Source organism: Peromyscus maniculatus, chromosome 8, assembly GCF_049852395.1.
Source record: "Peromyscus maniculatus bairdii isolate BWxNUB_F1_BW_parent chromosome 8, HU_Pman_BW_mat_3.1, whole genome shotgun sequence".
Taxonomy (NCBI): domain Eukaryota; kingdom Metazoa; phylum Chordata; class Mammalia; order Rodentia; family Cricetidae; genus Peromyscus; species Peromyscus maniculatus.
The window spans coordinates 18,593,628-18,615,590 of NC_134859.1; the positions used below are offsets into that span (position 1 = coordinate 18,593,628).

The 21,963-nt window shown below is 48.5% G+C and overlaps 1 protein-coding gene across 1 annotated transcript; it reads right to left on the bottom strand.

Moving 5' to 3' along the window:
* Positions 1–1,093: 1,093 nt before the first annotated feature.
* Positions 1,094–7,347, bottom strand: LOC102914022 (mastin-like). Its single transcript, XM_076578132.1, has 6 exons — positions 7,058–7,347; positions 2,685–2,799; positions 2,347–2,527; positions 1,888–2,162; positions 1,633–1,796; positions 1,094–1,519 (listed from the first exon to the last, which is right to left on the bottom strand). Exons 2-6 carry the CDS (start codon positions 2,776–2,778, stop codon positions 1,256–1,258), a joined length of 978 nt encoding a protein of 325 aa, XP_076434247.1. The 5' UTR covers positions 2,779–2,799; positions 7,058–7,347; the 3' UTR covers positions 1,094–1,255.
* Positions 7,348–21,963: the final 14,616 nt, after the last annotated feature.

Sequence of the window (21,963 nt, forward strand, 5' to 3'; positions counted from 1 at the left end):
CACTGGATGACAGACACATTTGCGGGCCCCAGAAGAACCTGCCTCTTCTCATGACATCCAGCTGGGATGAGATGCAGGCATAACGGTTTCAAGGTGCCTGCAGAAGATTTCAAAGCATCATGGGTAGAAATAAGAGAGATACAGCTGTAGTGCAGTTGGTAGAGTGCTTACCTAGCATCCACTAAGCCCTGGGTTTGATCCCCAGGACCACATAATGGAATCTATTGGTGCGTACCTGTAACTCCGGCGCTTAGGAGGTGGGAACGGGGGGGGGGGGGGGGGGGGGAGGTCAGAAGTTCAAGGTCATCTTCAGCTATTTTATAAATTCCAGGCTGGTCGGAGACACTTGTGACCCTCTCTCAAAAAACAAAATGGGCCAGGGATATGCCTCAGTGGCTAAAGTACTTGTGCAAGCTTGAGAACTGGAGTTCAGATCCCCAGAACCCATAGGAAACCCAGGCGGATGTGGCAGTCCAGTTAAAATCCCTCCGACTCAAGAGACAGAGGCGGGTTCCTGGGACAGGCGAGCTAGCTAAACCAGCTGAATGGGCAAGCTCTGGGTTCAGCCAGAGGCCCTGCATCAGTAAATAAAGCAGACAGTGCTCGAGGAAGGTACCTAATGTCGACCTCTGGCTTCCACATGGACATGCACACACATACATGTGAACATGCACACATGCTCATAAAGCACAGCAAACATGCAAGAGAGGAAGAAAGGAAGGAAGGAAGGAAGGAAGGAAGGAAGGAAGGAAGGAAGGAAGGAAGGAAGGAAGGAAGGAAGAGAGGAAAGTAGGGCTCAATTCTTTAGACTTTGGCCCACAGGAGCTCAAAAAGGGGCATTTGCCACCACCAAATGAGGATGAAGTGTTGGGGAGTCTCCCAGATCTGAGTTCTGCCTATGATTCCTGGAGCCTGAATAGGCAAGTGGGAACAGCCCAGGACCATCCACCTTGGGAGGTCTGGACTCACAAAATAGTGTGGACTAGTTTAGTGACTTCGAACACCTTCTCTAGGAAACACCAATGGGGGACACCCCACTCTACCAGCTCAGGCCCCACCCTTAGTGCCAAGCTCAAAATTCAAACAGACATCATTTAGACAATCCACCATTTAATGGGAAACAGGGTAAGGAGGAGATATGGGCTGCCCAGCTACTTCTGAGAGATGTGGCTTTAGCCCCTCCCTCCCAGAGTTAAGGGACACCAAAGACTTTAGACCAAGAACACAGAGTTTCACTACCATGGGATAGGGAGGTTTAACAGGGTGAGGCTGGATCAGCAGGAGGAGTGAGGGGGTCGACAAGAGTTGTTAGGGTCTTTTCCGTTGTATTAATCCCATCTGGCTCCACTGAGGGTTCTGGGAACTTGGGAATATAGCGATGAATCCAGGACACGTAGCTCATCACTCGGGTGTATACACCAGGGAAGTCGGGAAGTCCACAGCCTCTGCCCCAGCTGACCACACCCACCTGGACCCAGGAGCAGTTCCACCTGCATACCAGAGGGCCCCCGGAGTCACTCTGTGGGAAAAGGCAAGAGTCAGCACTCCAGGCATCCCATCATGCCAGGGTGGGTGGGCCCCAGTGTGCTGGGTCAGGAAGAGACAGAGGAGAGAGGATAGTCAGGCCATCACCTGGCAGGAGTCGTGGCCCTTCATCCCAGCACAAAGCATGTCATCTTTGATCATCCTGATGTTGCTGTTCCAGGAAGAATTGGTGTGGTACTTGCGCTCACAATCACTGTTTCTCACAATGGGGACTGTGACTTCCCTCAGGTGATAGGGTGGGGGCAGCGGCACTGTGGGGAGAAGCCAGTGAGAACCAAAGCTGGGGGCTCTGCCTCTCCCCACCAGTGCTGACAATGGCCATGAGGTCTTCCCGGTACCCACTGGAGTTCTCGATGACACCCCAGCCAGCCACCCAGCAGGTCTTCCTGGGGGAGACCCTCTGGGAAGCAGCTGGGAGGGAGACAGGGCGGACATGTTCAGACAGCATGACTGGGGTGTCCAGTTTCAGCAGAGCAATGTCTGCACCCCCTTGGGCAGACAGCCTCTCACTGAACTTGGGGTGGCGGATGATCCTGGCCACTTTTGTCAGCCGGTCATTTTCATAGAGCCTCAGCTGTCCAACTTGGACCCTAAAGCCGCAAGCTCCCAGTTGTTTCCTGAAAGACAGGACAATGAGCCCCTCAGAGAGGCTGAAGGCTAGGGAAATGAATCTCAGAACATACACAGGGATCAGGAGGGTCCCAGAAATCCTACCTCCCACCAGGAACCCTGCCCACAAAGCACCACCCACCTCCCAACACCCATCTGCTCAAAGCCAAGGGAATAGACGACCCTACTCACGGCTGTACGCAGTGGGCAGCAGTCAGCACCCACTGGGGGTGGATGAGGGAGCCCCCACAGATGTGTTCCCATTTACTGTACTTTATGTTGTAGAACCTCAGGCTGACCTGCCATGGGAACCGGCTGGCTGAGACAGGGCAGCCCCCGACAATGCCTACCAACTCCTGTCCTGAGCCTAGGTCTGGGGAAGCAAGGAGGGGGGTCAGACACCAGGCAGAGGTTTCCAAGGCTCAGGAGTCGGTGAGATTCCTGGCAAACTGACAGTCTGACATAACCCCAGAGGATCTGGAGCGGGAATCGGAGCCTGGGACAGCATAAGGGCTCGGGTTAGGACTCACCAGGAGTAACAGGCATTGCGCTCCCCAGACAGAGGAGGGTGAGGAACAGCAGCCACGGCATCCCAGAACCACAGAGATCTCTGATCCCAAACATCGGCTTCTGCAGCCAGGAGACCTGAGGGCAGAGGTGCTAATAGATAGTCAAGCTATACTCCACTCTCTGTCTTCCCTTGAGGCTCCCCAGGGCCCCATTTATCTTTCTTCCACAGGATGTGGGCATAGAATGCAACATCTGTACTCCAGCGGTGCATGTTGTGGCCACACATGTCTTTCATTGGGGCTGATATGAAGTGACCGTCAGCGCAAGTTCACCACCTCCGGGGCAGGCAAGGTGGGCTGTGGGGGTATGCCAAGCTTGACAGCATGCCCTGGAGTAGGTGGGTCAGACTGCAGACTGGATATTTGAAAAGACAAAAACGAGATGGAGAGACTGACGTGATCTCTTTCTGTCCTTAGCTAGAGTCATCCATCACCCCTCCACCCACAGAAGCCTGGCACCGGGAGCTGATGACACCCCAGTATATGAGCTGCACGTTCAAAGGTCTTACAGGAGCATTCTGACGGACATGGGGGAGTCCTCCAAGCACAGCAGAATTGTTGGGTCAGAGCACAAAGCTGGGTCCAAGGAGACATGGCCACCCCCTGTGGTGACATGCATATGGAAGTGTGGAAGAAAGAGGCCAAGCTGTTGCTGTTACTTTCTGGGGGTCTCCTAGCCAGGCATGGAGGTCCATACCCCAGTTGCCCACTGCTGTAAGATCCTAAACACACCAAGTGGTAGTGGCGCATGCCTTTAATCCCAGCACACGAGAGGCAGAAGCAGGCGGATCTCTGTGAGTTTGAGGCCAGCCTGGTCCACAAAGCCAGTTCCAGGACAGGCACAAAAACTACACAGAAAAACCCTGTCTTGGAAAAAAAGATCCTAAACACTACAGACTTCTAGTGTCTCTGGCTCCCAGAACAACTGGGTCCTTGCCAGTGGCTGAACCAGTTCATGAGAATATCCAGGCTTGGAGAAGACGCAGAGAAGCCCTTCTTTACCAAGACCTTAGGGAAAACCCACAAAGTCAGAAGGAATTCAGGCCTATGCTCTCAAATCATGATAGGCATCCCCTGAGCCTGTCTGCCTCCTCTGTTAGGGCCCTTGGACTCCAAGACTTCTTCAAGACCACGATACGTCTATGGAGCCACAAGCAGCAGATAGATGGTCCCCGGGGAGAGTCATCCTTATTTCCTCACTCCTGCAATCGTTTCTGTGCTGGCTGAAGACGGCCTGACGATGCTATCAGAAACATCTGAGGCTTAGACATCTGAGTGTGTGGGCGCTGAGGCAGGCCAGGTGACATGAGAGGTGGCATCCTGATGCGGGAGCCAAGAGCAGCGTGTGTCCTGATGCTATCTATAGGAATTGAGGGGCTCTGTGTGTTCAGTGAGGAGGGCGACCCTTGCTGTGGGTTAAACTCTGCCCCCAAATCTACCAGGTCTTCATACCATGACCAAATTTGGAGAAGAGGGTCTCCTATTGATGATGAAGGGGAAGTGAGTTCTTTAGGGTAGACTCAGACTGACTGATCAGGGTCCTGATGAGGTCACATCAGGAAGAGGCACCTCAGCAGGAGGACATGGAGAGAAGGTGATGTCTTTGGCCTAGGACCCCAGGGGTAGTCAGCTCTGCTCACAGCTCTATCTTGGCACCCGGTGTTGTTGGCTAAAGGAATAAATTTCCAGTGTGAGTATGTACTCACTCATAAGTGGATACTAGATATAAAGCAAAGAATAATCAGACTGCAACCCACAGAACCAGGGAGGCTATACAGCAGTGGGGTACCCTAGGATAACTGTGGCTTATAATAAGTTTTGGTTTTACTCAATTACTGGGCAAGCCTCAATGAAACATTTCACTACTAGGATAAGAATTTGTACTGTATCAAGCTGATAATAAATAAATGAATGAATAAATAAATAAATAAATGGAAAAATTTCCAGTATGAGCCATTGTCTAGGTCCTTTCTTGGTCCCCCAAGCTGAGTGGGCAGGCCCTGTTGGTCCTTGGCATCACAAAGGCATGGAAGCACTTAGAGAAGAGGGCCTATAATGAGCAAGCACTCTCAAAAAGGACTCAGATTGCCAGGCAGTGGTGGCGCACGCCTTTAATCCCAGCACTCGGGAGGCAGAGGCAGGCGGATCTCTGTGAATTCGAGGCCAGCCTGGTCTCCAAAGGGAGTTCCAGGAAAGGCGCAAAGCTACACAGAGAAACTCTGTCTTGAAAAACCAAAAAAAAAAAAGGACTCAGATGGACTTGGGAGGTGTGTTTGTTCATTTCTGAGAGAGGGCCTTGCTGTGTAACCCACACTGGCCTTGGAATCTAGGTCAACCTCCTGCCTCAGCCTCCCAAACAATGTGCCACCATGCCCTGTTTTTTAAATGTTTTTCTCTCCTTTCTCTCGATCTCTGAGATTCCCAAGCAGTTCCTGGTCAAGAGTGAAACTCCTCAGCCAGGCAGAAGTGGCACACACCTTTAATCCTAGCACTCAGGAGACAGAGGCAGGGGAATCTCTGAGTTCGAGGCCAACCTGGTTTGCAGAGTGAGTTCCAGGACAGCCAGGGCTATGTAGAGAAACCCTGTCTTGAAAAGCCAAAAACAAACAAACAAACAAAGAACCCAGAATCTCACTCTATAGCTTGGTCTGGCCTGAAATTTACTATGTAGACCAGGCTAGTCTCAGTCCTACGGAATCCTCCTGCCTCTGCTTCCTGCGTGCTGGAATTATAGGCATGTGCCTCCACACCCACCTGGATTCTGTCTTGAAGACCTCAGGGCCTAACCAAAGCTTACCTCTGCCCCATACTCAGGGTTGCAACAGGAAATTGGACAAGAGCAACAGTGAGCAGTTACCAAACTCTGTCTTGGACCACAGGTCCAGTTTGCATCACTGCTGAACCAGGAACGCCACTTACCCTGCTGGATAGCCAAATGCCAAATGGGGAATATTAGAGATCGGCTAGGAGAAAGATGGGTGCCATATATTAGCCAGACCTTCCAGAACATCTTCCCATGTGCTGGCAGGTGACCCTGGTCCCTGTTTCTGACCACTGAAGCCACATGGAATCACAAGCTTTCCTCCAGGGACACTCCTCAATGCTGTAGCCAGATTAGGTCTGTACCCTGTCATACAAATCACTGTGACCATAGATAATGATGCTGGACTTCATATTCCCGGAGGACCGCATCACCCCTGATGGATCCAGAGCCATCTCCCACCCAAGGCAGTCAATCTTTTTATTGGACCTTGGACAGTAAAGGACTGACCATAGCCCTCGGGGAGAATACCCCTCTATACTACCATGTGTATCTGTGCCTGCCACAGGACCTGTGAAGTCAAGGAAACTAAGCCAACATCTCATGGTCGTAAGACTCCACTGTTCATCCAGGTATGGTGATGTAGGACTTTTATCTCAGCATTCGGGAAGCAGAGGCAGGCAGGTCTCTATGAATTAGAGGCCAACCTGATCTACATAAGGAGCTCCATGCCAGGCCAGGTTATATAATAAGATCCTATCTAAAAATAAATAAAATAAAAAATTTCATAATTTATCCATGACTGGGTCTGTGCTGGTTTGTGCTAGTGCCAATGTGGCTGACTCATACTTCTTACATATAGGGATTATAACAGGAATTTATCTAAGCTACATATTGGGATATATGCCTATAAACCTGGCATTTGGGAGGCTGAGAGAGCTTGATTGCTTTCTTCTTTCTTTCCTTTTCTTTTTTCTTTTTTCCTTTCCCCAGACAGGGTTTTTCTGTGTAGCCCGGGCTGTCCTGGAACTCACTCTGTAAACCAGGCTCACCTCGAACTCAAAGATCCACCTGCTTCTGCCTCCTGAGTGCTAGGATTAAAGGTGTGGGCCACCATGGTTTTAATCAGGCTGAGCCTGATTTCTATGAGTTTGCATAGTGACCTCCAGGCCTGCCAGAGCTGTATCATATGACAAAAAAGAAAGAGAGAGAGAGAGAGAGAGAGAGAGAGAGAGAGAGAGAGAGAGAGAGAGAGAGAAAAGAAGAAGAAGAAGAAGAAGAAGAAGAAGAAGAAGAAGAAGAAGAAGAAGAAGAAGAAGAAGAAGAAGAAGAAGAAGAAGGGAGGGGAGGAGGGGAGGGGGAGGGAAGGGAAAAGAAACAGGGCGATGCTGCTGAAAGGACCAGCCTTCTGAAGATCAGGAACTGAAGGGGAGCCACGGAGTAGGTGAACTAATCACTCATTTGACCTTTCTATCTGAGGGTGTAAAACTTAATTCTCTAGAGCTGGCAAAAAAGAGAAACATGCACTCACGCACGCACGCACGCACGCACGCACGCACGCACAGGGTCTCACCTAGGGTGCTGATGAATGGCAAGCCGTCAGCAGGTCAGAGACACTGAAGAGGAGATGCAGAGCAGGTGAACTACTCAGACAGACAGACACACGAGGACTTTTCTGAGGGCCAAAGCTTAGTTCTTCATTTTATTATTCCTTCTGTTGCTTGTTCTACACTATTCCTTTTCTGATCTTCTACCCTGATGTCTGCCTTCCCTGTGTCTTTAGTTTTTCCCTTCCAGTTTATATACCCCAGCAAAATCTTTCAAGCAGTATAAAAATTACAATATCATTACATTCTATTTTAAGTGAATGATTACAATGAATACAAGTTTTTAAAAAAGTGTTTCTCATTTTCCTTACATTAGAGGTGAAAAACAAATTATCCCCAAGAACCACATACAGTTAAATATTTATCTTTTAGGCTTCTCATAGGTCAGTAGCCTTTCAGCCATAACTGTCTACATAGGCAGTAGTTTTTAATAAATACCAGAAAAACAGGTTACTAGTTCTCTTTCCATATTTTAGAGTCTTGTCCAATTATCTTAACTAACCATCCAATTCTTTGTTTTTAGTTACATGAAGGCATTATTTAATCTTTGTTTTAGCTACGATGCACACCAAATACATTTCCTAACATCAAGATTAAAAGAACCTGAGCTAGCCTAACTCCTGGGACTCGAACGTTTCCCTTAATCATTAACCTAAACCACAGTCTACACGACTCCCCAAGAGAGACTCATGAGCCCTAGCTGCATGACACTTTCGTGTTCCTGTTTCTATTTTCTTATCCTCTGCAGCTCCTGCTTTATTGGGGGTGAGGGCAACACTATATCCTACCTTGACCTGTATTAATTTTCCTACTAAACTAACCTCTTTCATTATCTCTTACTATATTTGTTAGAAATCTCTAATTATCAAAATTCTATTTAAACTAACACTATTATTGTATAAAATCATTACTTCAATTAAACAGTACAGCTTAAGAGGAAATCATTTTCATAATAATCCACAGGTAGGCCGGGCAGTGGTGGCACATGCCTTTAATCCCAGCACTCGGGAGGCAGAGCCAGGTGGATCTCTGTGAGTTCGAGGCCAGCCTGGGCTACCAAGTTAGTTCCAGGAAAGACACAAAGCTACACAGAGAAACCCTGTCTCAAAAAACCAAAAATAATAATAATCATCATCATCATCATCATCATCATCATCCACAGGTAAAAATGCCCAGTAGAACGGTATATTTCCATGAGATAATCACACTACACTAAAGGCAGTGGGGATCCTCCTACACCCATTCACACCATGCCAGACACCAGAGAAAAATGGCAGCGGCAAACATGTAAAGACACAGCGGCAGCAAGAGACACTCTGTGGCAAAAGCCTCGGGCTTGGCCTGAGACTCTTCCATCACTGCCTTGTGTTCTGGTGACTGAACTCCTGAAGCTCAGGTACCACCGGCTGCTCCTCCAACGTGGCCACTGGCATGGTGAAGAGATAGCTCAGCTGCTAAGAGCACATTTTGCTCTTACAGAGGACGCACGATTAGTTCCCAGCACCCACATGGTGGCTCACAATCATCTGTAACTGCAGTTCTAGGCCATCTGATGCCCTCTTTGGTCTCCATCTTCATGATACCAGGCATGCACATGATGTACATACATATATGTAGGAAAACATTCACATGTCAAGATAAACGAATCTTTCAAGAATGAAAAACAAAATACACACAAGAAAGGAAGAAAAGAGGGGCAGGTGGAGGCAGGGATTTGCCCATTCTAACCGAGGAGGGTGGAGGTTCTTTCTAGATTCTTGCCACCACAAACATAAATGGGCACTTTCGTTTAAGGTACATGCTGGCACACGCCTGTGGTTTTTTTTTTTTTTTTTTTTTTTTTTTGGTTTTTCGAGACAGCGTTTCTCTGTGTAGCTTTGCGCCTTTCCTGGAACTCACTTGGTAGCCCAGGCTGGCCTCGAACTCACAGAGATCCGCCTGGCTCTGCCTCCCGAGTGCTGGGATTAAAGGCGTGCGCCACCACCGCCCGGCATCACACGCCTGTTTTTCAATAATCCACATATCAGGTGGAGGATCCTGCCATGGAACTCACACTCCCCGGAGCCTTAGCCCTAAAGTGGACTCAGAGACCCCAGTCATTTCAGTGCAACCTCCCTTTGGAGCTCACATTCCTGCTTCCCACACACACCTTACCAAAAAAAAAAAAAAAAAAATCCCGTTGACACCACAGGAACCAACTGAGAGCCCCTGCGTCAAATGCAGAGTCAGGCTTACTCATTTACTATTGTAACTGTGTGCATGTATGTACGGTGTGAGTATGTGTGTGAGTGCAGACCCACGTGTGCCACGGCCTATGTTTGCAGATTAGATATTGGTTCCCCCCCTCCCCGTTTCCATGGGTTCCAGGTATGAAACTCAGGTTGTCGGAGCTGGGCAGTAAGTGCCTTTGTCAGCCGAGCTGGTCCAGCAGCGATCTCTCCACCTTCACCTTTCAGGTGTGGCTGAGTTCTACGTCCAGGCCTAGCACCTAGCTCTGCTGGCTCTGCTGCCAACTAGAGTGCAACAGGACTCTCTTTAGCTCCAGAGATCCACAGGAGCAGCTGGAGGATAAATGCTCAGTCCCTGTCCCTCAGGATGGGGACTCCAGAGCACGTGCCCTCTGCCAACCAGCGCCAGGGACCTCCTTGGAAGCACACACCCTACTGTTCCTTCCCTGCTTCTTCCCAAACACCCTGCTCCTAGCTGAGTCCTGTCTCGGGGATGACTTCTGGCTGACTGAAGTCCAAGGCCAGGCTAATGTCAAGAGACCACAGGGCTGCAGTGGCCAGAGAGAGCAGGCAAGGTCTGGAGCCTGTCTATTTATTCATTTGCTTTTGAAGATCAGGGCTCGCTATGAAACCAGGCTACCCTTGAACTCTCAACCACCCTGCCTCAGTCTCCCAAGGGTAGGGATTACAGATGTGACCACCATAGCTCTCCTAACTTCACATTTGGAGAACAGCAGCAGTTTGGAAGGGCAAAAATTCCTGGTTCTTGGAATTTTCCAACTGCAATAGTGGATGCAGACTGACCACAAAGTAATACTTTAACCCATGAGTAGAACATCTTAGAACCTGGAACATTTCTTTGAGCAAAGGGTGACGCAGTGTGACTGTGTTCTCAGGCACAGGACTTGTGAGACCTGTGACAGGTTTCGAAACAGTTGAGACAAACATCAGTAGCAAAGGGAAAGACAGTTGCAGAAAGAGCCAGTAAAGGAGAGCAAATGTCTGTCACAGCAAAGGCTACTGCATCGTTAACAGATAACACTTGCTAAAAGCAGAAAGTGTATCCACAGTGACGCAGAATTAACAGTTGCCATGCTATCTGTGATGGATTCGAGAGAGTAGAGAGAGTAAGAGTGAAGAGAAGCTGCGAAGGTTGATAAATGTGTTATCTGAGTAGGAAACACATAGATAGAGATCTAGAAGAAAGGTTTCAAAAGGGAGAGAGTAAGCATAGGAAATGACTGGAGGATAGAAAGGAACATTAAGACGAGAGGGACCTGTGTGAGCACACCAATTATTCCAATAAACACAGAGGGAACAGCTGTAAACAGCCAGAATACAAATATCAGGCTGGTGTCCCCCGGTGGGAGAGTGTTTGCCTAATGTGCTTGAGGCCCTAGACTGAAGCCCCAGTGCCGCAAAAAAAAAATATTGACTGTAGAAAAATAAGTCCAGGGATCTGCTGCTGTCCAAGGAAAAAAGGGTGAGCTTGCTCTCTCTGGAGAAGCCGGAGCCCTCTCCTGCGTGCATGCCTCCCTCTTCCTAAGCGCCTCTTTCTCCTTCTCCCCCAATGCCCCTGCTTAAATCTATGATAAGACTTTTATCTATGATAAACTCCAGCTCAGTCTCAAACAACAGAAAAAAGATATCTAACGCAGGTCTCAACCAGAGATGCTTTCTTAAAATTTTAGTGAATTAGATTTCATCACACTCAAAATCTTACTCTCATCAGAAAATCTCAAGAAAATGGAAAACCAGCTGGGCGGTGGTGGCGCATGCCTTTAATCCCAGCACTCGGGAGGTAGAGGCAGGTGGATCTCTGTGAGTTCGAGGGCAGCCTGGGCTACAGAGTGAGTTGCAGGAAAGGCACAAAGCTACACAGAGAAACCCTGTCTGGGGAAAAAAAAAAAAAAAAAAACCATGTACCACTTTGCCGGGCAGTGGTGGCGCACGCCTTTAATCCCAGCACTCGGGAGGCAGAGGCAGGCGGATCTCTGAGTTTGAGGCCAGCCTGGTCTCCAAAGCGAGTTCCAGGAAAGGTGCAAAGCTACACAGAGAAACCCTGTCTCGAAAAAAAAAAAAAAAAAAAAAAAAGAAAATGGAAAACCAGCCAGATATAGTAGCTCATGACTATAACCCCAGCACTCAGAAAGCTGAGGCAGGAGAGCTGTGCAAGTTCAAGGCCAGCCTAGGGTAAAATGAAGACTTGAAGAGTCCAGATCAAAAAATAAAGTAAAATAAAAGATAAGGAAAGAAAGGAAGAAAGAAAACACTATAGATAGATAGATAGATAGATAGATAGATAGATAGATAGATAGATAGATAAATGTAATTTAAAGCACACACACACACACACAAATCCAGACAATTCTAGTGGCCAGTGGGGATGAACTCAAGCTGGACTTTCACTCACAGGGGAGCGGAAGCTCGAACAAGCACCTGTATGCAAACATTTATATTGACTTTATGCACAGACAAAACCTTGAACTAATACAGGGCAGATTCGGGTTTTTGTTTTGTTTTGTTTCGAGTCAGTCTTTTTAAAAGCAGCCAGATGGACAAACAGCAGTCCATTTGGTAATGGAAAGATTCAAACAGCGCTTCAGCAGCCATGGGAGAAGCTGGTTGGTGTTCAGCAGAGCATCCTGACTTCCAGTCAGGCGTGGGAGCCTGTGACCCCGGGACAGGGTCCTAAACATCTGCCTGGGGACAGCCAGAGCCAGCACCACGGTCCTCCGGCTCTGTCCCTTTTCATCTGGGGGATTTGACACTCAGGGCGGGCCATTCCTCTTTTGTCTACGACTTCGGTTTCTCTAGAGACCTTGTTACTGGAATTGTATGGGGTTTGTTGTTGTTGTTTGTCATTTTTTAAGCTTTATTTTATTCTTGTTGGGCACAGTGATGCACATCTTTAATCCCAGCGCTCAGGAAGCTGAAGCAGGCAGAGTTCAAAGCCAGTTTGGTCTATATAATGAGTTCCAGGACAGCCAGGGCTACAAAATGAGATTCTGTCTCAAAAAAAAAAAAAAAAAAAAAACTAAAGAAACAAACAAAAGTTAATTATATGTATTGTTTGTGCCTGTCGCTTGAGTGCAGTGCTTAAAGAGACCAAAAGAGGTTGTCAAATCCCCTGGAAATGGAATTAAAAATGGTTGTGAGCTAGCTGGGCAGTAGTGGCACACACCTTTGATCCCAGCACTCAGGAGGCAGAGTTAGGCGGATCTCTGTGAGTTTGAGGCCAGCCTGGTCTACAAAGTGAGTTTCAGGACAGCCAGGACTGTTACAGAGAGAAACCCTATTTCTAAAACTAAAACACACACATACACAATAAAAAAAAAATAAAATAAAAAAACCAAAAGATTGTGAGCTGCCACATGGGTGCTGGGAACCGAACTCAGATCTCCGCAAGAGCAGCAAGTGCTCTTCCCTACTAAGGCACTTCTCCAGCCCCATTTCTTGTCATTTTGTACCTGACTTACTTCACTGAGCTTTATCAGCAATAGCACCAGGAACAGGGAGGGGCAAGGCTGGATTCCCTGGAGCCTCCCAATGGCACCACCCAGCATCCACACTTGCTCTACCTCCGAACAGAGCTGCAGAGAACACGTTTCTCGGCAGCCATCGGACCCAGCCCTGCTGCTACAGAGGGTCCTGGAAACCCCCCCATTGGGAGATCTCCATCAAAGCCGTTCATCTAACGTGGCTGTCTTTCCTAACTTCAGCCCACCATGTCCCCTTCCCTTACTTCTGACCCTGAGGTCCCTCCAGCCCGTCACTGAGCACATCCTCCCCTGGAAGACTCCCAGGGAGGCGGCTGGGGTGGAAGCAGAGCGGATGTGCCCAGACAGCTGCTCAGGGGCCTCCGGTCTCTGCAGGGGAGTGTCTGAGCCCACCTTGGCAGACAGCCTCTTGTTGTCCTTGGGGAGGTCGATGAGTTCAGCTGCCTTCTTCAGCTGGGAAGTTTCATAGAGCCTCCATTCCTCAAGCTGAACTCCAAAAGTGCAGGCTTCCAGCTCTTTTCTGGAGGGCAGGAGCCCTTAGGGAAGATGGAAGATAGAAAGCCACGCTCATTGTACGCTAGGGGCACCCCCAAAAAACTTGGATGGAGGCTTCTTCTGCAGCCTGGGGGGGATGTCAGAAATCCTCCACCCAGGACTCTGCCCACAGGACACCACCCTTCCCTCCCAGCCCAACTTGCTGTCAGTCAAGGGCTACGGGAGAGCCATCATCCAGGCGGATCTTTAGGGTCATCTGTTCACCTTTCTGCATGGGTGGGTACCTGTGCTGTTAGCAAGCCAGGAAGCTTACCGGTTGCTCTGGGGGAACTATGGTAGAATCATACTTTGATTTGTTGGGACCTTAGGAGGAAGAACTGGACCTTGTTCATGTTTTCCTCAGGGAAGGAAGTTTACCGACCCCTCCTGAACCAGTATCCCCAGATCATCAGGATGCAGTTAGAGAGGGCTGTGCCCATGTTGGGTTCTAGTTGGGAGACCCACCCTAAGTGACCATCGGTCCCACCCAGGGCCTTCTTTGGTCCTGTTGGATACAGCCTTGCAAACACAGATTAATCAGATGATGGGCATTCCTGGGCCTTACTGACCTGAGCCATAGTTCCAGGTCTCCTACCCGGCCCACCCTGCATCACAGCAGGGCCAAGGAACCAAGGCTTACAGGGAGGGGCACTACGGGATTCAAGCAGCCTGAGGTATGGTCAGGTCTTCAGCGCCCTCCGCTGGCCTGCAGGGTTCAGTTAAGATGGGGGATAAGGGGTCAGTTAGAGACCAGTCCTGTGGAAGTGTGGATAGGGTGGAGACACCCTCAGCTGCCTGTCACAGCCCAGGCGAATGTATTTCCTAGCTAAAACTGCCTTCTTCTGGAGCCCTTAGTTGGTGCTATGAGACTGCTTAGTCTGAAGGTCTGAGATCAAAGGTCCAGGAGCAGCTCTGACACTTGTGTTTGCAGATGAGAAGGCACACTTTTTATTTTTTATTTTGGTATCAGGGTTTCTCTGTGTACCTCAGGCTGCCCACAGATGTTTTCTTTCCTCCTCCTCCTCCTCCTCCCCCTCCCCCTCCTCTCCTCCTCTTCCTCCTCCTCCTCCTCTTCAGTTCATTTGTTTTTTGAGACAGTCTCCACGGGTTTAAAGGCGTGCGCCACCACTGCCCGGCCCCCTCAAACTCTTAATCCCCCTGCTTTAGAGTGTGTCCTCATGCCCAGTTTGCTTTCAGGAAATTTTAATTGAGTTGTTAAACACCAACATTAATAAAAAAAAAAATTCAAACCACCTCAACTTTTTTAATCTTTATTTTATTTTTATTTATTTATTTTTTAGTTTCACATCCCAACCAAAGTTTCCCCTCCCTCCTCTCCTCCCAGTCCCTCCCCCACCTCCCCTCCCCATTCCCCATTCACTCCTCCTTCTCCTCTGTTTCTCTTCAGAATAGAGCAGGCCTCCCATGGATACCAGCCAGCCATGGTATATCAAGTTGCAGTGAGACCAGGCACCTCCTCTCCTTTTAGGTCTGGATGAGGCAATCTGGTAGGAGGAATTGGTCCCAAAAGCTGGCAACAGTCAGAGACAGCCCCTGCTCCCACTGTTAGGAGTCCCCCAAGAAGACCAAGCTACACAGCTGTCACACATATGCAGAGGGCCTGGGTCAGTCCCATGTAGGCTCCCTGGTTGTGGGTTCTGTCTCTAGGAAGCCCCCAGGAGCCCAGGTTAGTTGGTTCTGTGGGTTTTCTTGTGGTGTCCTTGACCCCACTGGCTACTACAATCCTTCCTCCCCCTCTCCTGAAGGATTCTCCATGCTCTCCCTAATGTTTGGCTGTGGGTCTCTAACATCTGTTTCCATCAGTTACTGGATGAAGCCTCTCTGATGACAGCTGGGCTAGGCACCAATCTATGAGTATAGCAGAATATCACTTGGAATCATTTCATTGACTTTTATTTTTTTTTTTGGGGGGGGGGCAGGGCTGGAGAGATGGTTCAGAGGGAGAGAGAGAGAGAGAGAGAGAGAGAGAGAGAGAGAGAGAGAGAGAGAGAGCAGAGAGAGAGCAGAGAGAGAGCAGAGAAAGCACTGACTGCTCTTCTAGAGGTCCTTAGTTCAATTCCCAGCAACCACATAGTGGCTCACAGTCATCTAGAATGAGATCTGGTGCCCTCTTCTGGTGCACAGGCATACATGTAAGGCAGAACACTGTATACATAAAAAACAAATAAATCTTTTTTTATTTTATTTTATTTTTTTCCAGTCGTGTTTGGTTCTATCCCAAGTCTCTGGGCTATCCTGCCTCTGGGTCCTAGCCCTCAGGGGTGGGCTCACTCTCATGGTATGGGTCTCAAGCTGGGCCAGTCATTGGTTGTCACTCCCACAATTTCTGTGATACCTTTACCTGAGCACATCCTGTAGGCAGGACAAACTGTAGGTCGAAGGTTTTGTGGCTCTGTTGGTGTCCCAGTCCCTCCACTGGAAGTCTTGCCTGATTACAGAAGATGACCAGTTCAGGCTCCGTATCCCCCATTGCTAGGATCTTAGCTCATATGAGGGTCACCCTCATCGATTCCTGGGAGTTTCCATTGCTCTAGGTTTCTAGTTCATCCCAGAGATGCCCCCAGATTCCAGTTGTCTCCCCACATCCTCCTCCCACCTGATCCCCCTGTTCCCATCCCTACCCCCCATCTGTTACTACAGTTCCAGGTCATCTTCTGGCCTCCTTGGGAGTCAGGCATTCCTGTGCTGCACAGACAGACAGACATGCAAGCAAAATACTCACACACAGAAAACAAAGATTAAGACTTTCTAATCAAGCCGGGCGGTGGTGGCACACGCCTTTAATCCCAGCACTCGGGAAGCAGAGGCAGGCGGATCTCTGTGAGTTTGAGGCCAGCCTGATCTCCAAAGCGAGTTCCAGGAAAGGCTCAAAGCTACACAAAGAAACACTGTCTCGAAAAACCAAAAAAAAAAAAAAAAAAAAAAGACTTTCTAATAAAAAAAAAAAAAAGGTGTGGGTGGTGGGAGTGGTGGTTTTGAGGCAAAGGCTGGAATCATCGGGCTTGCCTGGAACTTCTGATCCTCCTGTCTCTGTCTGGAGCTCTGCGACTGCAGGTGTGTGCCACGCCAGCAAAACGACACAAGTTGTTGTTTTGCAGTAATAGCGATGCTCGTGCGAGACAAGTGCTCTTCCACTGACTGAGCCGCGCCCTTAGCCTTTTGTTGTTTTTTTTTTTTTTTTTTGTTTTTTGTTTTTTGTTTTTTTTTTGTTTTTTTGAGACAGGGTTTCTCTGTGTAGCTTTGCGCCTTTCCTGGGACTCACTTGGTAGCCCAGGCTGGCCTCGAACTCACAGAGATCCGCCTGCCTCTGCCTCCCGAGTGCTGGGATTAAAGGCGTGCGCCACCACTGCCCGGCTTTGTTGTTTTTTTAATAAAAATAAAGTACTATCTTTTCTGATTTATTTTGTTTGTGTGTGTGTGTGTGTGTGTGTGTGTGTATGTGTGTGTGTGTGTGTGTGTGTGTGTGTGTGTGTGTGTGTGTATGAATGTAGGTGCCTATAGAGGACAAAAGAGTCAGATCCCCCCTGGACTGGAGTTACAGGTGATTGTGAAATGCCTGACACGGATGCTGAGAATTAAACTCAGGTCCTCAGATGAGCCGTACAGCTCTCCAGCCCCCATCAAGTAATAGCTTAACTAAAACCCAAGACACTATATTTGAAACATAGAAAACATGGCCATTGTATCTAAAACGTGTATAAACGTATACGTCTAGAAGAAGATTTAGTCTTACTAGTGAAAGTGAGTGTAACTATGCACAACCCTCAACATTTTAGTGCAGAGCAAATTCCCAGAGTATGGGAATAAGACTGGAGGGCCTCAATGCAGGAAGCTGCCTTGGACAATGCGACAGCACACCCAGATCCTGAAGCATCAGAGGACCTGATGGAAACAGAGAGCAGACATCTGGGGCAGCTGTCTGGCGCCTGAACTTGAGTCCAACCAGGGACACAACCCACTTTGTAGGCATGGCTTTGGATTCTGCTCTCAGTGTCCGCGAAGGGATTCCCTCTGGGTTGGCAATGGACCCAGCCTAGACAAGCCTATTCATCCATTCCATTCACACTCTGGTCACTTGTCTCAAGGCATCACCCTTCCCAATGTACTCACCAGGGAGCAGCACACAGCCAGAGCTGCATGCTTTCCACGGAACCAGGTACCAAATCTGGGCATCTTCCAATGTTGCACAAGTGTGTTATTAAGACATGTTTGTCTTCCCATCAACCTTTGCTCAGCTGGCCACTCGGGACACTGGTGACTTCTTTAACAAAGTGCCCTGATTTCCTTTTGCTTGAGTACACATCCCTTTACAGGCTGCTCTGCTGAACTCTAGGCACCATTTCTCCTCCAACCCCTGCCCAGGCCCATTTCCTAGACCCCAGAATAGCCTTCCTGACTCTTCGGAATGGGCCTCATCCTAAAACCTTAGACATACCTTCTTGGCAAGGTCAGGTCTAACCTCCGGCGCGTATCTGTCATTCTTGGAATCCAGTGAACCCAAACCAAGCTTCTCCTGCCCCATCCTTTGCAGACCTGCCTCCCCATCCTTGAATGCACCACTGTCTGTCGCTTAGGTGCAGGATTTAGAGGAGATGGCAACATCACCGGGTTGCTGTTGGAGAGGAGGAGAGAGAACCTGAGGGGGGAAAAGTGAGAGAAGGTTCGGGAAGTTGTGGATCCCCTGTGATGCTGTTGGGGCGAGGGGACACTAAGGCTCAGGGGAACACAGACTTCTGGAGGTTTGTGGTGTGGAAAGCTGCTGGACACCTGAACCATTCATTCTGTGTGCGGCTCTCTTGGAGGAAGCCTAGCTAACAGGTGTCTAAACCAGTGTGGCCGAAATACCAGAATAATGAAGGAAAAGGAAAAGGAATCTCCACATGGGGGCAGAGAGAAGGCCACGCTCCCAACCTCGGCTCACTGGGTCCCTCTGTCAATTTAGGAGGTTAGAGGCCATAAGCCAGGTTCCTCGTTGATGCATGCTGAAGGGGACATCATAATTACACTAGGAGAACTAAACAAGGGACAGTTCTGTGGCAGTGGCAGATAGCTGTTTCTCTCAGTTCCCTGTTGGTCATGTGTGGGTAGAACTCACGTTTCTATCAGCAGTTTAGGGGGGTTATACAGCCAGACCACAGCCATGTTCTGAAACCAAACCTGGTCTTGGCCTTCCTCTTAGGAGATGTCTTAGTCAGTGTTTCTATTTCTGTGATAAAACACTAAGACCAAAAGCAACTTGGGACAGAAAGGCTTCATTCCAGCTTATGGGTCCCAATCACAATCCATCATGAAAGGAGTTCAGGGTAGGAACTGAAGCCAGGAACCTGGAAGCAGGAACTGAAGCAGAGACCACAGAGAAATGCTTACTGGCTTGCTCAGCCTGCTTTCGTATACAACTCAGGAATACCTGCCCAAGAGTGCAGCACCCACAGTGGACTGAGCATTACCACATCGATCACTTATCAAGAAATGTGGGACAGACTTGCCAGTTTTTTTGGGATTTTTTAAGATTTATTTATTATGTATACAGTGTTCTGTCTGCATGTATGCCTGCAGGCCAGAAGAGGGCGCCAGATCTCATTACAGATGGTTGTGAGCCATCATGTGGTTGCTGGGAATTGAACTCAGGACCTCTGGAAGAGCATGCAGTGCTCTTAACCGTTGAGCCATCTCTCCAGCCCAGGCCAGTCTTATAGAGGCATTTTCTCAACTGAGAATCCCTCTTTCCAAATGACTCTCACTTGACAAACAAACAAAAAACTAGCCAGAGATTGTTGCACCTGCTCCTTGCCCATCTACCAGCTAGGACCTAGCAAGCCTGATAACCACAAATCTCATCACCTCACCTGATGTAGAAGGAAAGGAGCATGACACTCTTAAGGCTGCCCAGCCTTCCTACCTGAAGTAAGGGTGGGCAAGTTCTGTATAGGGCTAGGTCAGATGCCAGGACCCAGGTGGGATATTGATAGGTACACCAGGCAGATACTGAGGACAAATGATCCCCCAAATGTCTTAGGGGTTCTTCAGTTGGAATCCTGAAGAAACAGGTTCTAATACCAGGGAAGTAATGACTCAGCTGCAGGGTAGATGAACTTGCCAGCAAGAGTGAGTAGAAGCAGGCAAAAAGCAAAAGCTTCCTTCATCCATGTCCTTTTATGTGGGCTGTCATCAGAAGATGTGGCTCAGATTTAGGGTCTTCTCATCTCAAATGCTTCAGATTTAGGATGGATCTTTATGGTGGTTTGAATGGCTCCAATAAGCATATATGTGTGAATGTCTGGTTCCCAGTTAGTGGAATGGTTTGGCAAGGGCTGGGAGGTGTGGTCTTGTTGGAGGTGTGTCACTGGGGGTGGGCTTTGAGTTTTCAAAAGCCAATGATAGGCCAAGTCTCCCTCTTTCTGCTTGATGCCTGTGGATCAGGTTGTTAAGCTCTCAGCTACTATTCCAGTGCCATATCTGCCTGCCTGCCTGCCTGCCTGCCTCCATGCTCCCCACCATGACCATCATGGACTAGCCTTCTAAAACTGTACACAAGTCCCCAACCAAATGCTTCCTTTTATAAGTTGCCTTGGTCATAATCTATTTTTATTATTTTATTTATTTATATATTTTATATATGAGTGGTCTGTCTACATATATGCCTTATGCCAGAAAAGAACATCAGATTTCATTATAGATGGTTGTGAGCCACCATGTGGTTGCTGGTAATTGAACTCAGGACCCCTGGAAAAGCACCCAGTGCTTTTAACTGCTGAGCTATCTCTCCAGTCCTTGGTCGTGGTAATGAAGGCAGAGCCAGACAGATCTCTGTGAGTTCAAGGCCAGCCTGGTCTACAGAGCAAGATTCAGGACAGGCACCAAAACTACACAGAGAAACCCTGTCTCAGAAAACAAACAAACAAACAAACAAAAAAAAAAAAGACAATAACTTAGTTTTCCCAGCTCAAATAATCCAATAAAAAAAAAATCCCTCAAAGGTAATTCATTCTAGATCAAGGTGACAACAAAGACTGGCCACTACAGAAAGGAAAGAAGGGCCTACCTACCTCTGCATCTCCTGACTCTCAGTCTGGTTAGGCTGGGAGACCCTCTGGGTCTCACCTTCAATGTGAGGGGAAGCAGAAGGCATCCAGACCTGGGCTGGAAAAGGTGTTCCTGTCCAGTTGTAGATCTCCATACATTCTGGATATTTGCCCTCAGCAGACAAAAGCAAGTCGACAAAACTTTCTACTACTCTGTGGTCGGCCTATGACTCAACTGATAATCTTTAATGCACACTTTTTTTTAAAAGAATTATGGGGGGGAGGGGCTGGAGAGATGGCTCAGAGGTTAAGAGCACTGGCTGTTCTTCCAGAGGTCCTGAGTTCAATTCCCAGCAACCACATAGTGGCTCACAACCATCTATAATGAAATCTGGTGCCCTCCTCTGGCATGCAGGCAGGCAGAACACTGTATTCATAATAAATAAATTAATAAATCTTAAAAAAAAAAAAAAGAATTATGTGTATGAGTATACTGCCAGAACATATGTGTGTGCACCAAAGGAATCCATGACTGGGATCAGAAGAGGGTGTCAGATTCCCTGGATCTAGATGGAGTTACAGATGAATGTGGCCATCGTGTGGGTGCTGGAACTGAATCCGGGTCCTCGGCAAGAGCAGCAACAGATCTTTACCGCCGAGCCATCTCTCCGGGCTTGATACGGAAGTTCAGACAAAGTACAACCGATCTAAGTCTACTTTCGTTGCCTGTGAGGGTTTGGTTTGGTTGTATCCCGTCCATCAAAAAAATTATTGCCAATTTTTCAAAAATTATTGTCAAACTTTGTTTCTTTCACGAGTTTGATTGCATTAGCTCTAAGTCTCCAACCCATGGTGGACAGACTAGCTTTCGTATATGGAATAAGGTAGGAATCCAAATTCATGCTTTTGCTTGCAAATCCTTCACTGAAACCTTAGCCCTGTTCACAACCATGTGTGCAGTGCCGGGCCCAGCAGACCAGGAGAGGGCACTCAGGGAACATGGCGCCCTGCTCCCATGTCAGGTAGTGCTCCACCTACTGCAGCAGACCAGGAGAGAGTACTCAGGGAACATGGCACCCTGCTCCCACATCAGGCAGTGCTCCACCTACTGATTCTTAGGACAAAGGGTGGGTGCTCACAACAGTCAGAACCCTTCACTGGGATTTACTGAGTCTCCACAAACCTCTTACCCCATTTCAGTCTTGGTTTCTCTTTTATACCCAGGGACTTGGTCCCAGTCAAGACCCCTGTCCACCGAGAACGCATGTGCTGACAAATAAAAGGTACTAGGCTGATGTAGTCTCCTACCCCATCCCAAACCAGCCCCCACCACCATTCCTGACATTCCCTCTAGTACAAGCCCTTTGCCACCCCCACCCCCACCCCCCAGTGATGTTGGCCTTCGTTCCTGCAGAAAGCCCAATAGCCATGAGTCCAGATCAGGCTCAACTGTGGTGCTGGCTAAAAACGTAGATTCCAAAGCAGATGTAGTGTTACTTGTACAACAACTGGGGGGTGGAATCACGTGGAACAAGAGTTCAAGGTCATCCTTGAGTTGGAGGCCAGC